This window comes from Anolis sagrei, chromosome 3 (assembly GCF_037176765.1).
Source record: "Anolis sagrei isolate rAnoSag1 chromosome 3, rAnoSag1.mat, whole genome shotgun sequence".
In the NCBI taxonomy this organism is placed as follows: Eukaryota; Metazoa; Chordata; class Lepidosauria; order Squamata; family Dactyloidae; genus Anolis; species Anolis sagrei.
In genome coordinates, this window is record NC_090023.1 from 264657340 (window position 1) to 264670744 (window position 13405).

Genomic DNA, 13405 nt, shown 5'->3' on the forward strand with positions numbered 1-13405 from the left:
GTGGTTGTGGGACCAGGCCATTGGGCAATCTGACAACTAGATAAGGACAATCAAACGACTAGGATTGACAGGACTGACAATGTGGAATTGGAACTTGGACTATGAGATAGCGAACGCTGACCGTCTATGAGGAGTAATTGGGTTTGTATCGTTTTATTGGTTTTAGGGTTGTAATGCAGGAATTGTTGTTTAACTGTTCAACTGTTTGGCTGTTTAACTGATGTTATTTTGTGTTACTACTGCTATGTGATGCTGGCATCGAATTGTGCCTTTGTAAGCCGCCCTGAGTCCCCTTCGGGGTGAGAAGGGCGGGGTGGAAGAAACCGAAATAAATAATAAATAATAAGGAAAGAAAATCAAATACATGTCCATTCCTACTATTTTGAAAACAACTTCAGTTTATGTGTGTCCCTGAACAGAGAGCAGCTTGCAGTTTACATTAGTTTGCAACATCAGCCGGCATACACTTTCGGAGCACAGAATTGGACGAAAGCAAGGCAGAACAAGGAATTATTTATTATCCAGGAGGAACATGCTCTGTTGTAGCAAAAACAAACGCGTACTCAAATTAAAAACCAAACCCAGCTTTTAAAATATCTTTAAAACGAATCTCACACACATGTGGAGATATTTTTTCCATGTCTACATCTTATGCCTCAAGATAGTGGATGTGTTTGAGGGAAAGGGAGGGATTTTGCGGTGTCTGTCTCCCTGAGCGTTATCAAGAGAAAGGCAAGACAATTACATGTATTTTTGTCAGCTTACGCCAGCATAGCAGCAGACCACCATGTTCCAACAAGTCCGAAAGACGACCTCTTGTCAAGTTTGTAATTTTTTTTCTAAATCCCCAAATGTCTCCAAATAGCACGATAAAACAAAATTTAAAAACAGGGAATTCCTTTTCTGACTCTTTTAAGATTTCTGTAACACAATGCAACAGGAAGAAAATAAAAAACAACAACAGAGAGGAAACAAACAAGGACATCTAATTACCTCTCAACAAAAGATTGCTCCAGGCACTGCCAGGCAATCAAATGCTAATCAAGGTGATCAGCTGAAACATTCACACCTAGCTCCAGCAGACAAGAGTCCTTTGTCTCACCCTGGTCATTCCACAGATATATAAACCCTTTTTCCTAGTTCCAACAGACCTCACTACCTCTGAGGATGCTTGCCATAGATGCAGGCGAAACGTCAGGAGAGAATGCCTCTAGAACATGGCCATATAGCCCAAAAAAACCTACAACAGCCCAAAATAAAAACCATCTTCAATTTATTATTATTTTTTAAAAAACTGTCACATGGCAGAAGAAAAGCTCCATCCTATGTCATAGGTACAGGGCTGTGACCACCGATCTCAGCAGCTTCCGATTGCCTGGGCATTTGTTTGGGCAAAGTCTTGGCCTGAGACCAGGACCAATTTCAATTACATCACAAAAGTGGAGGGTTGGCTGAAGTTACATGACAAATCCTGCTGCATCACACCGTAGGTCCTCCCAAGATTCATTTCCATTCTAACCCTCGAATTAGCCAACCTGACTTTCCCAAACAAAGCAAATAATATGTCATCTGATAATAAAACAGAGAGAAGCCGAACCCTCTAAATCCCAGCCTCTAATAAAATAGGGAAAATAAAATTCAGTCGGAATGTTTGGCTAATCTTCCCAGAATCTGGGTTGTTGTGAGATTTCCGAATTGTATGGCCATGTTCCAGAAGCATTCTCTCCTGACACTTTGCCTGCATCTATGGCAAGCATCCTCAGAGGTGGTGACAACTTTTCCGGGTTATGACCCAGAAAACTCACAAGCCAATGATTCCAGCCATGAAATTTATTTATTTATTTAGAGCTTTTATAACCCCGTCTTTTCGACCTCCGAAGAGGGACTCAGGCCTTCGACAATATATTTTCCCAGAATCCATTTGGAATAAATACTTTTTAAAAGATGTTTTTGAAGAACACAAAACTACAGCAGATATTCAGATCCCAAACAGATCAAGGTGGTCAGTTGAAACATTTACACCTAGCTCCAGCAGACAAGAGTCCTTTGTCCCACCCTGGTCATTCCACAGATATATAAACCCTTTTGCCTAGTTCCAACAGACCTCACTACCTCTGAGGATGCTTGCCATAGATGCAGGCAAAACGTCAGGAGAGAATGCCTCTAGACCAGTGGTTCTCAACCTGGGGTCCCCAGATATTTTGGGCCTACAAATCTCAGAAATCCCAGCCAGTTTACCAGCTGTTAGGGATTTCTGGGAGTTGTAGGCCAAAAACATCTGGGGACCCCAGGTTGAGAACCACTGCTCTAGACCATGGCCATATAGCCCGAAAAAACCTACAACAACCCAGATCCCAAACTGTTTTAAACAGGCAAGTTTGCCACAACCATGTGATTTCGAAGTAAGTTTTGGAAAGTAAAAGACGTCATCATTTATGTTCCCAAGCTCTGCACTAACGGTGGACTTCCCAAGCATTTGCACATGACTAGTGTGGTTTGTAATTTTTTTTTTAAAAGAAAAACTGAACAAAATGAATGGAACTTTTGACATATACACATATTAATTTGGGGGAATCTGCAGAGGCATTGAAGGCCGCGTTCATCAAATAACATGTAATAGAATTTTAAGAGATTCTTCTTATCTGTGATTCTCATTCTACAAGGTTTATCTGGAAAGTAAGGTTACAAGGCATGTAGCTCTCGTGGGGAATTTTCGCAGGAGAAGCTGGTATCACTGCTGTGTAGCAGGAAACCAGTGGAGCGATGCCAGTCGTCAGTAGCTCATCAACTGGCATTGTGGTGAAGGTCAGAGATGAGCGTCCTCATTCAGTTTCCCTCCAAATATCCAAATACGAGGAATATCCAGAAAGTAAGGTTACAAGATTTTTTTTAAATACAAAAAATGAATATGTTTTAATCAAACTTACATGGATTGTAGCATAGGTATTACATTATTTTTCCACATAATCACCATTCAGTTCAATACATTTTGTCATTCGTGGTAGGAGTTTTTTGATGCCCGTGTCACAGAAGTCTCCCGCCACCTTCTCCAGCCAGTGGACGGCCATCCACTTCTGTCTTCATCGTTAATTTCCTTCATTTAACCATTGAAATTTTGTACCCATTTTGCCACATGCTGTCTTGACATTATGCCCTTTCCATAAACTGAAATGATCTTGCAATGAATTGCAATGGCATTCATGCCCTTAGCATTTAGGTAGCATATTACAGCGTGAACTTCACACTTGGAGGGAAACGGAATGAGGACGCTCATCTCTAACCTTCACCACAATGCCAGTCGATGAGCTACTGTCGACTAGCACTGCTCATTCACTTCGGCTGGCTTCCTGCTACATGGCAGTGATACCAACTTCTCCCACAAATATTCCCTGCAAAAGCAACATGCCTAGCAACCTTACTTTCCGGATAACCCTCGTAGAATTGTGCTGAGACTTAACATATTACAGAACAGACAGCCCATTCTTTATACCAGAGATGTTTAATTGTTCCCAAATTTAAATATTGGCAGGCACAGGGAGAAAAAAGCACTTCTTTCCCACATTTACAAAAGGATGTGGTGACAAGAAAAACCCCAATGTGAATGGCCAGTGTCTAAGCTCTCCTACCCTGACTACATGTTTTCCAGACACTTTGAGGAGCAAATGTGGCTCAACAGCACAACAGGTCCAACATCTATAGCTGCTCTGCCAATGTTCTCCTTTCTCCAACTATGCAGTGATTGGGTTGTTGTAGGTTTTTTGGGCTATATAGCCTGAAAAAACCTACAACAACCCAGTGATTCCGGCCATGAAAGCCTTCGGCAATACATTACGCAGTGATTCTTTCCCAGAAGGAACAGTGACAACATCAACAGATCAGCGCCAACAACCTCACCCAAGCGACTGCCCACTGTATTTCACCCCTTCCCCAGTTTTCACAAGACAAAATGCTGGTTGCTGAATAGGAATCCACATTAGATGGTTGTTTGAGCACTCCATCAGGAATGAGAAGGGCACAGGGAGGAATGGGAAGAAGAGAACATGTAACCAAATCCCTTGATGCCAAGAGGGAAGAGAATAGGTAACCACATCCTTTTATGCCAAACCCAGAGCTAGAGAACTTCTGTTGACATCTGAGAAAATAATTTCCAGAATTATCAGGAAGTGATATGGGACTAAGCTAGCTTGCACCTACTTTGTGTCACGAAGGAACTCGGAAAGGGTTATGAAGTGAGAAGCCTACTTAGCAGCAATTGTAGCAGATAGAACCCGGCACCTTCTCGAATATCCGTTCCTCCTTCCGCAGGATGGGTGAAATGGACCTGCCCTTCCAGATCAGAGAATCTAACTGTTTGCCAAGGAGGACGGATACTGACAAAGGGTTCCCTCTGCCAGGAGCACAAGAATGCCTACCCATTACAGATTATTCACTTGCAAACTCCTTGTGAGGTAGGTGAACACTTTCCCCATGTTGTACAGACAGAAGTGAAACAGAAAAGGCCCTGTGGTTTTGGCACCATTCAAGCCAAAACAGAAGCTAACTTCCCTGCAGGCACAAACCGTATCCTTTTAGGAAAAGTTGCTTCTCCCCCCACCCACCCCGCCCCCTCTTTGTGGCTGAATTACTTGATATCATTTAACAACTTCACCTTCATTAAAAGCACCTTCTCATATTCTGAGCGTGGGTTGCTGACCTCTATTTATGTGTCTCCAGCATTGTCAGCTGAATCAAAGAATGGGATGTTACCTGTACATGCAGCACACCAGGAACATCAAGGCTTTGGGCAGATTTGGTTTCACCGAATCTCTTTTACACAACACAGAAGTGGCTCCCATCTGAGGCTGGCCTGGGATTTCCAACTTACCAAATGCATCTGTGACGAGACTTATGCGCCAGTGGATTGCTCCCACGCTCTCTGTCTCTCCGCCCCAACAACACATATACACACACAGTTTAATATATCTGTGTGTGTCTGTGGGACTGTGTGTGCGACCATGTGCGCATGTGCATATACAGAATCTCAGAAAGATCTTTTAAAAAATTACACAGGTCTCTGGCGTTTCCGACCAGTAATTCAAGCATGTCCTGCATGAAGTGCCTTTCCAGGGATAGATGCTATGTATAGAGATAAATAACAAGGGGATTGTCAGTCAACTTGGGTTCACGGGTCCCACACGCACACGCCATGCACCCGGTCTTGCTCTGGCTCCAGCACCTCATCGGGCAAAGCCTGAGGCCGAGGCCCTTCTTCCCCTCGGAAGCGGGGAGAGCAGGGCGTCTCTTTCCTTCTGGGGCTGACAAGTCAGTTTTCCTCTCCCTCGGATGACTCCTCTTCTGCCTCCTCCAGCCACTGGATAAACTTCTGGAGCTAAAGGAAGAAATATTAGAGATCATCAAAATAATCAGTGCTAATATTGTATTGTCGAAGGCTTTCATGGCCAGAATCACTGGGTTGTAGTAGGTTTCTTTCTCGGGCTGTATGGCCATGGTCTAGAGGCATTCTCTCCTGACGTTTCGCCTGCACCTATGGCAAGCATACTCAGAGGTAGTGAGGTCTGTTGGAATTAGGAAAAAGGGTTTATACATCTGTGGAATGACCAGGGTGAGACAAAGGACTCTTGTCTGCTGGAACTAGGTGTGAATGTTTCAGCTGACCACCTTGATTAGCATACAATGGCCTGACAGTGCCTACAGCAAATTTTTGTTGAGAGGTAATTAGACAACAACAGAGAGGAAGCAGGCAGGGACATCTAATTACCTCACAACAAAAGTTTGCTCCAGGCACAGTCAGCCCATTGTATGAAACAGGAAGAAAATAAAAACAACAACAGAGAGGAAACAAACAAGGACATCTAATTACCTCTCAACAAAAGATTGCTCCAGGCACTGCCAGTCAATCAATGCTAATCAGTTGAAACATTCACATCTAGCTCCAGAAGACAAGAGTCCTTTGTCCCACACTGGTCATTCCACAGATATATAAACCCTTTTCCCTAGTTTTCAACAGACCTCACTACCTCTGAGGATGCTTGCCATAGATGCAGGCGAAACGTCAGGAGAGAATGCCTCTAGACCATGGCCATACAGCCCGAGAAAAAAACCTACTACAACCCGGTGCTAATATTTATTATTTATTTATTTAAAACATTTATATTCCGGCTTTCTCATCCCAAAGGGTACCCCGGGCGGAGCACAACATACAAACGGCAAATATTCAATGCCGGGACATGACATGAATTCATCTATATAAATAAAAATGTAATGTTCGTTTGTGGGATTAACAGAACACAAAAACCAGTGGATGAACTGACACCAAATTTGGACCCAAGACACCTAACAACCCAATCTATGTCCTTCACTCCAAAAAACTGATTTTGTCATTTGGGAGTTGTAGTTGCTGGGATTTATAGTTCACCTACAATCAAAGAGCGTTCTGAACCCCACCAACGGTGGAATTGAACCAAACTTGGCACACAGTTCTCCCATGACCAACAGAAAATACTGGAAGGGTTTGGTGGGCAGTGTCCTTTGGTTTTGGAGTTGTAGTTTACCTACATCCAGAGATCACTGTGGACTCAAACAATGATGCATCTGGACCAAACTCTACACGAATACTCAATATGCCCAAATGTGAACACTGGTGGAGTTTGGGGAAAATAGAATCTTGACATTTGGGAGTTGTAGTTGCTGGGATTTATAGTTCACCTACAATCACAGAGCATTCTGAACCCCACCAACGATAGTATTGGGCCAAACCTCCCACACAGAACCTCCATGTGGGCCACAGCAATGTGTGGCAGGAAACGGCTAGTTATACATAATACAGAGCATATTGTATTGTTGAAGGTTTTCATGGCCAGAATCACTGGGTTGTTGTAGGTTTTTTCGGGCTATATGGCCATGGCCCACAGGCATTCTCTCCTGACGTTTCGCCTGCATCTATGGCAAGCATCCTCAGAGGTAGTGAGGTCTGTTGGAACTAGGAAAAAGGGTTTATATATATGTGGAATGACCTGGTCATTATTTGAGAACACAGAAATGCTAGACCACTCCAACAACCACCATGTCAGATTACACAGAGAAGCCATTGAAATACACAAGCATGTGGACAATTTCAACAGAAAGGAGGAAACCATGAAGACGAACAAAATCTGGCTACCAGTATTTAAAAAACACTCTAAAATCAAACCAGTAAATAAACAGGGGAATTCCAGACAAGAAACAATCAGGACCAGCTAATCACCTCCCAACAAAGGATTCCCCCAGACAGGAAGCAGCCAGACCTTGAAACTGCAAGGCCATTAAATGGTAATCAAGGTGGCCAATTGCAATATTCACACCTGCCTCAAGGAGACAGGAGTTCTTTCTCCCACCCTGGACACCCCACAGATATATAAACCCCACTTGCCTAGTTTCCAACAGACCTCACAATCTTTGAGGATGCCTGCCATAGATGCAGGTGAAACATCAGGAGAGATTGCTTCTGGAACATGGCCATACAGCCTGGAAAACTCACAGCAACCCAGTATCAGTACTACTTCCACAGCTAAATAACTAGAAATGGGGATGGAATAATATATAGACACCAGTGGACACATGTCCACATATTAGTTATTTTATTATTGTTTGATGATCTACCACTCAGTGACCACCACATCGAATCTGCATGTACAAAATGTGCTGGTGGGATGAACTGCATTGTTACAGACTATAGATAGGTGTAGATTGTCAGGATTAATTTAGTTATATATGTGTTTTTCAATGTGCTTCTATGCATTACAAAGATGGATGCCACTGTTAATTGGAAATACTGTGCAAGATTGTTTACACTTTGAGGCCGTGATTAAGTGAACTTGAAAATGTGAGATAAGACAGGTTCTGCTGAGAACAGAAGGATATTACCAGTCTCAGCAGGAGAAGATAAGCAGATGTGCAAAGACTTGCGGTTTTATCTGGTTCCTGTTTTGTAGCTCGCTGTAGTAAGACGTGTGTTTGATGTACTTAGTAAAACTTAGGGGTTTTTTTGTAACTCAAAGCCTGCAGAGTCCTTATTTTTGCAACTCAGTGTCTGTGTGATCTGGCATTCCTTTCACTGGCAAACGTCAACACTGACATAGATCACATTTCTGCCTCATTTGAAAAACTCTCTATAGGTTAAAAAGACATATAATGAATGGGCTGGGATATAGTTCCAGCCTGATGAGCGAGCCATTTCATATGAGGGGGGATTCAAACCTGTTTCTACCCCCTAAAGAAAGATATCTTCATCACCATTTTAACTTGATGTGACCCAACCAAGATTCTAGCACCTCATTTTAATACATGTGCACATCTGGCCGAATATATTAACCAACTCTGCTTGAAAGCCAGTACTGTGGACACGTCAGCCAACATTGTGCGTGTTTCTGGTTTGTTTATTTTGTATCCCTCTTCTCCCATATGGAAACCAAAGCAGCTCACACTATATGTTAAAGCAATACAGCTGTTTGGTGTGTAATGACTGTTTTATACATGAAATCTGTTACATCATGCTGCAATCACTAACTGATGAATACACACATGTAAACCTATCCCAAAGGCACAGGCCTTTAAGAACAAAGGAACCTCATAAAGGTCATTCGGAGGAAAAGTTTACTGTAGTGAAATCTGGCCAACGGTGACATCAGGTGTGAGTACTTTGGATCTCGAGAAATCCATTGCACAGCACACAGAGCAAAACATCTGAACATCTGGGTTGTTGTAGGTTTTTCAGGCTATATGGCCATGTTCTAGAACAGGGGTTCCCAAACTTTTTGAACAGAGGGCAGGGTCACAGTCCCGCAAGCTGTTGGAGGGCCGGATTATAATTTGAAAAAAAAAAAGAATGAATTCCTATGCACTCTGCACATGTATTATTTGCAGTGCAACCCCCCCCCCCCCCCAAAAAATCAAAAATCAAAAACCCACACATCTATATAAATAAAAATGTAATGTTCGTTTGTGGGATTAACAGAACTCAAAAACCACTGGACGAATTGACACCAATTTTGGACACAAGACACCTATCAGGCCAATGTATATCCTTCACTAAAAAAAAAAATGATTTTGTCATTTGGGAATTGTCGTTGCTGGGATTTATAGTTTACCTACAATCAAAGAGCATTTTGAACCCCACCAACGATGGAATTAAACCAAACTTGGCACACAACTGAAAATACTGGAAGGGTTTGGTGGGCAGTGTCCTTTCGTCTTGGAGTTGTAGTTCACCTACATTCAGAGATCATTGTGGACTTAAACAATGATGGATCGGGATCAAACTTGGCACAAATACTCAATATGCCCAAATTTGAACACTGGTGGAGTTTGGGGAAAATAGAATCTTGACATTTGGGAGTTGTAGTTGCTGGGATTTATAGTTCACCTACAATCAAAGAGCATTCTGAACCCCATCAACGATGGAATTGAACCAAACTTGGCACACAGTTCTCCCATGACCAACAGAAAATACTGGAAGGGTTTGGTGGGCAGTGTCCTTTGGTTTTGGAGTTATAGTTCACCTGCCTCCATAAATCACTGTGGACTCAATGATAGATCTGGACCAAACTTGGCACTGATACTCAATATGTCCAAATGTGAACACTGGTGGCATTTGGGGGTTGTATTTGCTGGGATTTATAGTTCAATCAAAGAGCATTCTGAACTCCACTAATGATGGAATTGAACCAGTCTTGGTACACAGAACTCCCATGAACAACAGAAAATACTGGGTTTAGTGGGCATTGACCTTGAGTTTTGGAGTTGTAGTTCACCTGCCTTCACCACGCCGGCGTTCCCTGGCCACACCCACCCAGCGCATTTAACTCTGATTGCTTCTGTAAACTGCGTTAGAACTTTTCACACAGGGGCACACTTGAGTCAGTTGTTGTGAACAAATAACAATGTTGTTTATTTGAGAGAACTTGAACAATAAAGGCACTAGCTTAGCAGTTACAATATTGAATAAAAGCTTGTGGTTATTTTCAATAAACAGTTAGTTCAGCACTTAGTTTCGATAACTCTTCTCCACTCCCTTAAGAAACTAAGAGGTTTTCCCTCTGTCTAGTATTCTTGAAACTCCACACAGACAGTCCTTTCCTTCTGGATCTGTCTCTCCACTCCACCAGCTATTCTATCTAATAGCTATAAACCTTCTCACTAACTAACTCCACTGACTAACTGACCAACTTCTGGCTTCTCTAGCTCTGTTCCTCCAACACACACTCCCCCACTCCTCTCTCCTTCACACCAAAACCCAATCTCCCCTGTCAGATTTTAAAACGCAACCTTAAAGACATTTTTTATTTTCTCAAGCTAAGCTCCACCCACTCTCTCCCAGCCAATTACAAACTCCCCACATTTCCCTCCAGGCTGCTCCTAAGCACTGCCCCCTCTACGAAATAAGTTTCTAAGATGGATGCCCCCAGGCACCCTCCTAAAATGGCTGCTGAACTTCCTGGGCCTACTTTTCTGAGCTTTTCCTAGCCTAAAAGGTAGGGAATTCATCACACATGACCATATAGCCCTCCCCAAAAACCTACAACAACTCTGTGATTCCAGCCATGAAAGCCTTCGGCAATACATCTGAATATCATCCACACAATGATGCGCACAGTAACATGTGCACAAAAAAGGTCCGAGCACACAATAGACCATGACTGAGGGGAAGGGTCTTTCACCATAAATTAAATTTTGAAATAAAAGCCTACTGAAAGTGGAACACCCTGAACTTTATCTGCACCAAGTTCCTGGTAATGGAAGTTCAAATGCTTTAAAATCATATTGGTGTTTCCCAATCCAACACACCCAAGAGTTGCAATCCTGGATTGTTTCAGATACCCCAAAAGCAGCTGACATAGCCCCGCATCAGCCCCAAGGACTCACCCGCTGGTTTTTACGAAGCTGCCTGCCTTTATCGGATGCGTCCCGTTGGGAAAACCAGGTGAGAATCATTTCTTCTGCTAAAATTTCCAGCTGGTAGAACGTCATCAGCACCTACAGGAGCAGAGCGTTATTATTTACCTGTATCCTAGGCTAAACTATTTTTTTCGTGTCAGGGGCAACTTGAGAAACTGCAAGTCGCTTCTGGTGTGAGAGAATTGGCCTGAGTTATGAACAAGATAGGTTTTGTAGGTTGCTCTTCAGTTAAATTTATATGTAAGTCAGAACAGGTGCATTTTAGAGTGTAACTCAATCCCAATTTTGTTTTTGTTTGATAGCGTAGGGAAGTGTTAATGCCCCTGCAATGTTTGTCTTGCTGCCTGTGACCCTGTTCAGAAGATTTCACTTCACATTCTGTCCCTGTGACAGTAGCATTTTGAAAATCTTGAATTGTTGCGAAAACAAGGATTGGTGATAAGGGCCCTTCCAGACAGCCCAATATCCCAGAATATCAAGGTAGGAAATCCCACGTTATCTGAGTGTGGACTTACATAACTCAGTTCAAAGCAGATATTGTGAGATTTTTTGCCTTGATATTCTGGGATATAGGAGTGGAAGGGTCCTCTGTGGAGAGTGAGACCCTCTTCCCCATGATGGTAACTCTTTCAGGAGTGAATTTCCCTTCCTAGGGATAGATTCCCTCTCACTTCCTGTTGTCTCATCCCCGTTTGTAAGTAGAAGTCACATGTAAGTCGGATGTCTATAACTCAGGGGCTTCCTGTGGTTTAAATGCTTGTGTCATTCTGGAACCAAGTAAAAGGACGTTATTTACAACCTTTGTAATCTAATAGATTTTATACACATCTGCACCTGTATTATGGCTTTCAATTTTAGCTGATTTTAATTACAGAATCACAGAATCCTAGAGTTGGAAGAGACCTCATGGGCCAACCCCATTCTGCCAAGAAGCAGGGAAATCACATTCAAAGCACCCCTGGCAGATGGCCATCCGGCCTCTGCTTAAAAGCCTAGAAAGAATTCCCTTAATTTAGTTTGTTGAACTCTTTAATATGCTTAAATTCTGCTTGAATTATTTCGTAATGTTTTCCATTGATGGTATTCAAACAGTTTAGCCAGGAACCCCTGGTGACGCAATGGCTTAATTAATTAATTAATTAATAACTTTTGTATATTGTTCTTTTCTAACCTCTGTAAAGGGACTAAGGACAGTTCACAGCAAGGATTCAATGATAGCAATAAAACCATTTAAATATTACATAACAATAAATACAAATACAATAAGATCAAATACATATAAAACTAATTTGCCAAGATGCAACAACATCCTACTCAGTCCACACATTGTGGTCAATACATTAGTCCATCATTCTGTAAATGCCTCGTTCCACAGCCAGGATTTCACCTGCTTCCTAAAGGTCAAGAGGGAGGTGGCAGATCTAACTTCATTTGGGAGAGAGTTTCATAGCTGGGGGGCCACCAGAGAGAAGGCCCTGTCTCTCATCCCCACCAGATGCAACTGCGAAGGTGGCGGGACTGAGAGCAGGGCCTCTCCGGAAGATCTTAACGCCCTGGATGGTTTGTAGGGGAGAATACATTTGGATGGGTAAACTGGGCATTGTGCTGGTAGGACTGCTGACCGAAAGGCCGGCAGTTCAAATCTGTGGAGTGGGGTGAGCTCCTGTCTGTCAGCTCCAGCTTCTCATGCAGGGGCATGAGAGAAGCCTCCCACAGGATGGTAATACATCCGACCGTCCCCTGGGCAACGTTCTTGCAGACAGCCAATTATATTGTACATAACACAGGGACTGCCTGTAATTGAACTTTTAATGCAGGGGTCCTCAAACTTTTAAAACAGAGGGCCAGGTCATAGTCCCTCAAACTGTTGGAGGGCCGGATTATAATTAAAAAAAAAAAGAATTCCTATGCATACTGCACATATCTTATTTGTAATGCAAATTACAAATTTACAAATTAAAATGAAGAACAATTTCAACAAATATAAAATTATTGGTATTTCAATGGGAAGTGTGGGCCTACTTTTGGGTGATGTGATAGGATTGTTATTGTTGTGTTCTTTCAAGTCGTTTCAGACTTAGGTTGACCCTGAGCAAGGGCAGGATAAATGACCTTGGAGGGCCGCATCCGGCCCCTGGGCCTTAGTTTGAGGACCCCTGTTTTAATGGGAGCAAGGCTGCCATGGCAGAGAAGGCCCTACCTCACAACCTCCCACACTGTATTCTCCCCACTGGTGGGACACAAATGAGGGTCCCTCCAAAACACCTAAGTCCTCAGGCATGCAAGTATCGTAGGATTCTTCACTGGAACTGCAAGTGCAACCCAGAAGACAATCATCCTCCAGGAGGACAAAGCAAAATCTATTTTCCAGCACATTTGAGACCATTGTTGGGTCACAGAGCCCAACGGTTCTGCTAAACTCTAATGAGGCATGAGCAGCTTCCATTCTTCAGGTAAACAATGTTTTTGTTCT

General features: G+C 42.8%; 1 protein-coding gene across 1 annotated transcript in view; it reads right to left on the bottom strand.

Moving 5' to 3' along the window:
- Positions 1 to 496: 496 nt before the first annotated feature.
- The window catches only part of EIF2B5 (eukaryotic translation initiation factor 2B subunit epsilon), a 49371-nt gene continuing 36462 nt past the window's right edge, over positions 497 to 13405 (bottom strand). The window contains exons 15-16 of the mRNA XM_060767353.2: positions 10900 to 11010; positions 497 to 5368 (exon numbers count right to left, since the gene is read on the bottom strand). Of these exons, the coding sequence (XP_060623336.2) occupies positions 5303 to 5368; positions 10900 to 11010 (177 nt within the window). The 3' untranslated portion in view covers positions 497 to 5302. The remainder of the gene's footprint in view (positions 5369 to 10899; positions 11011 to 13405) is intronic.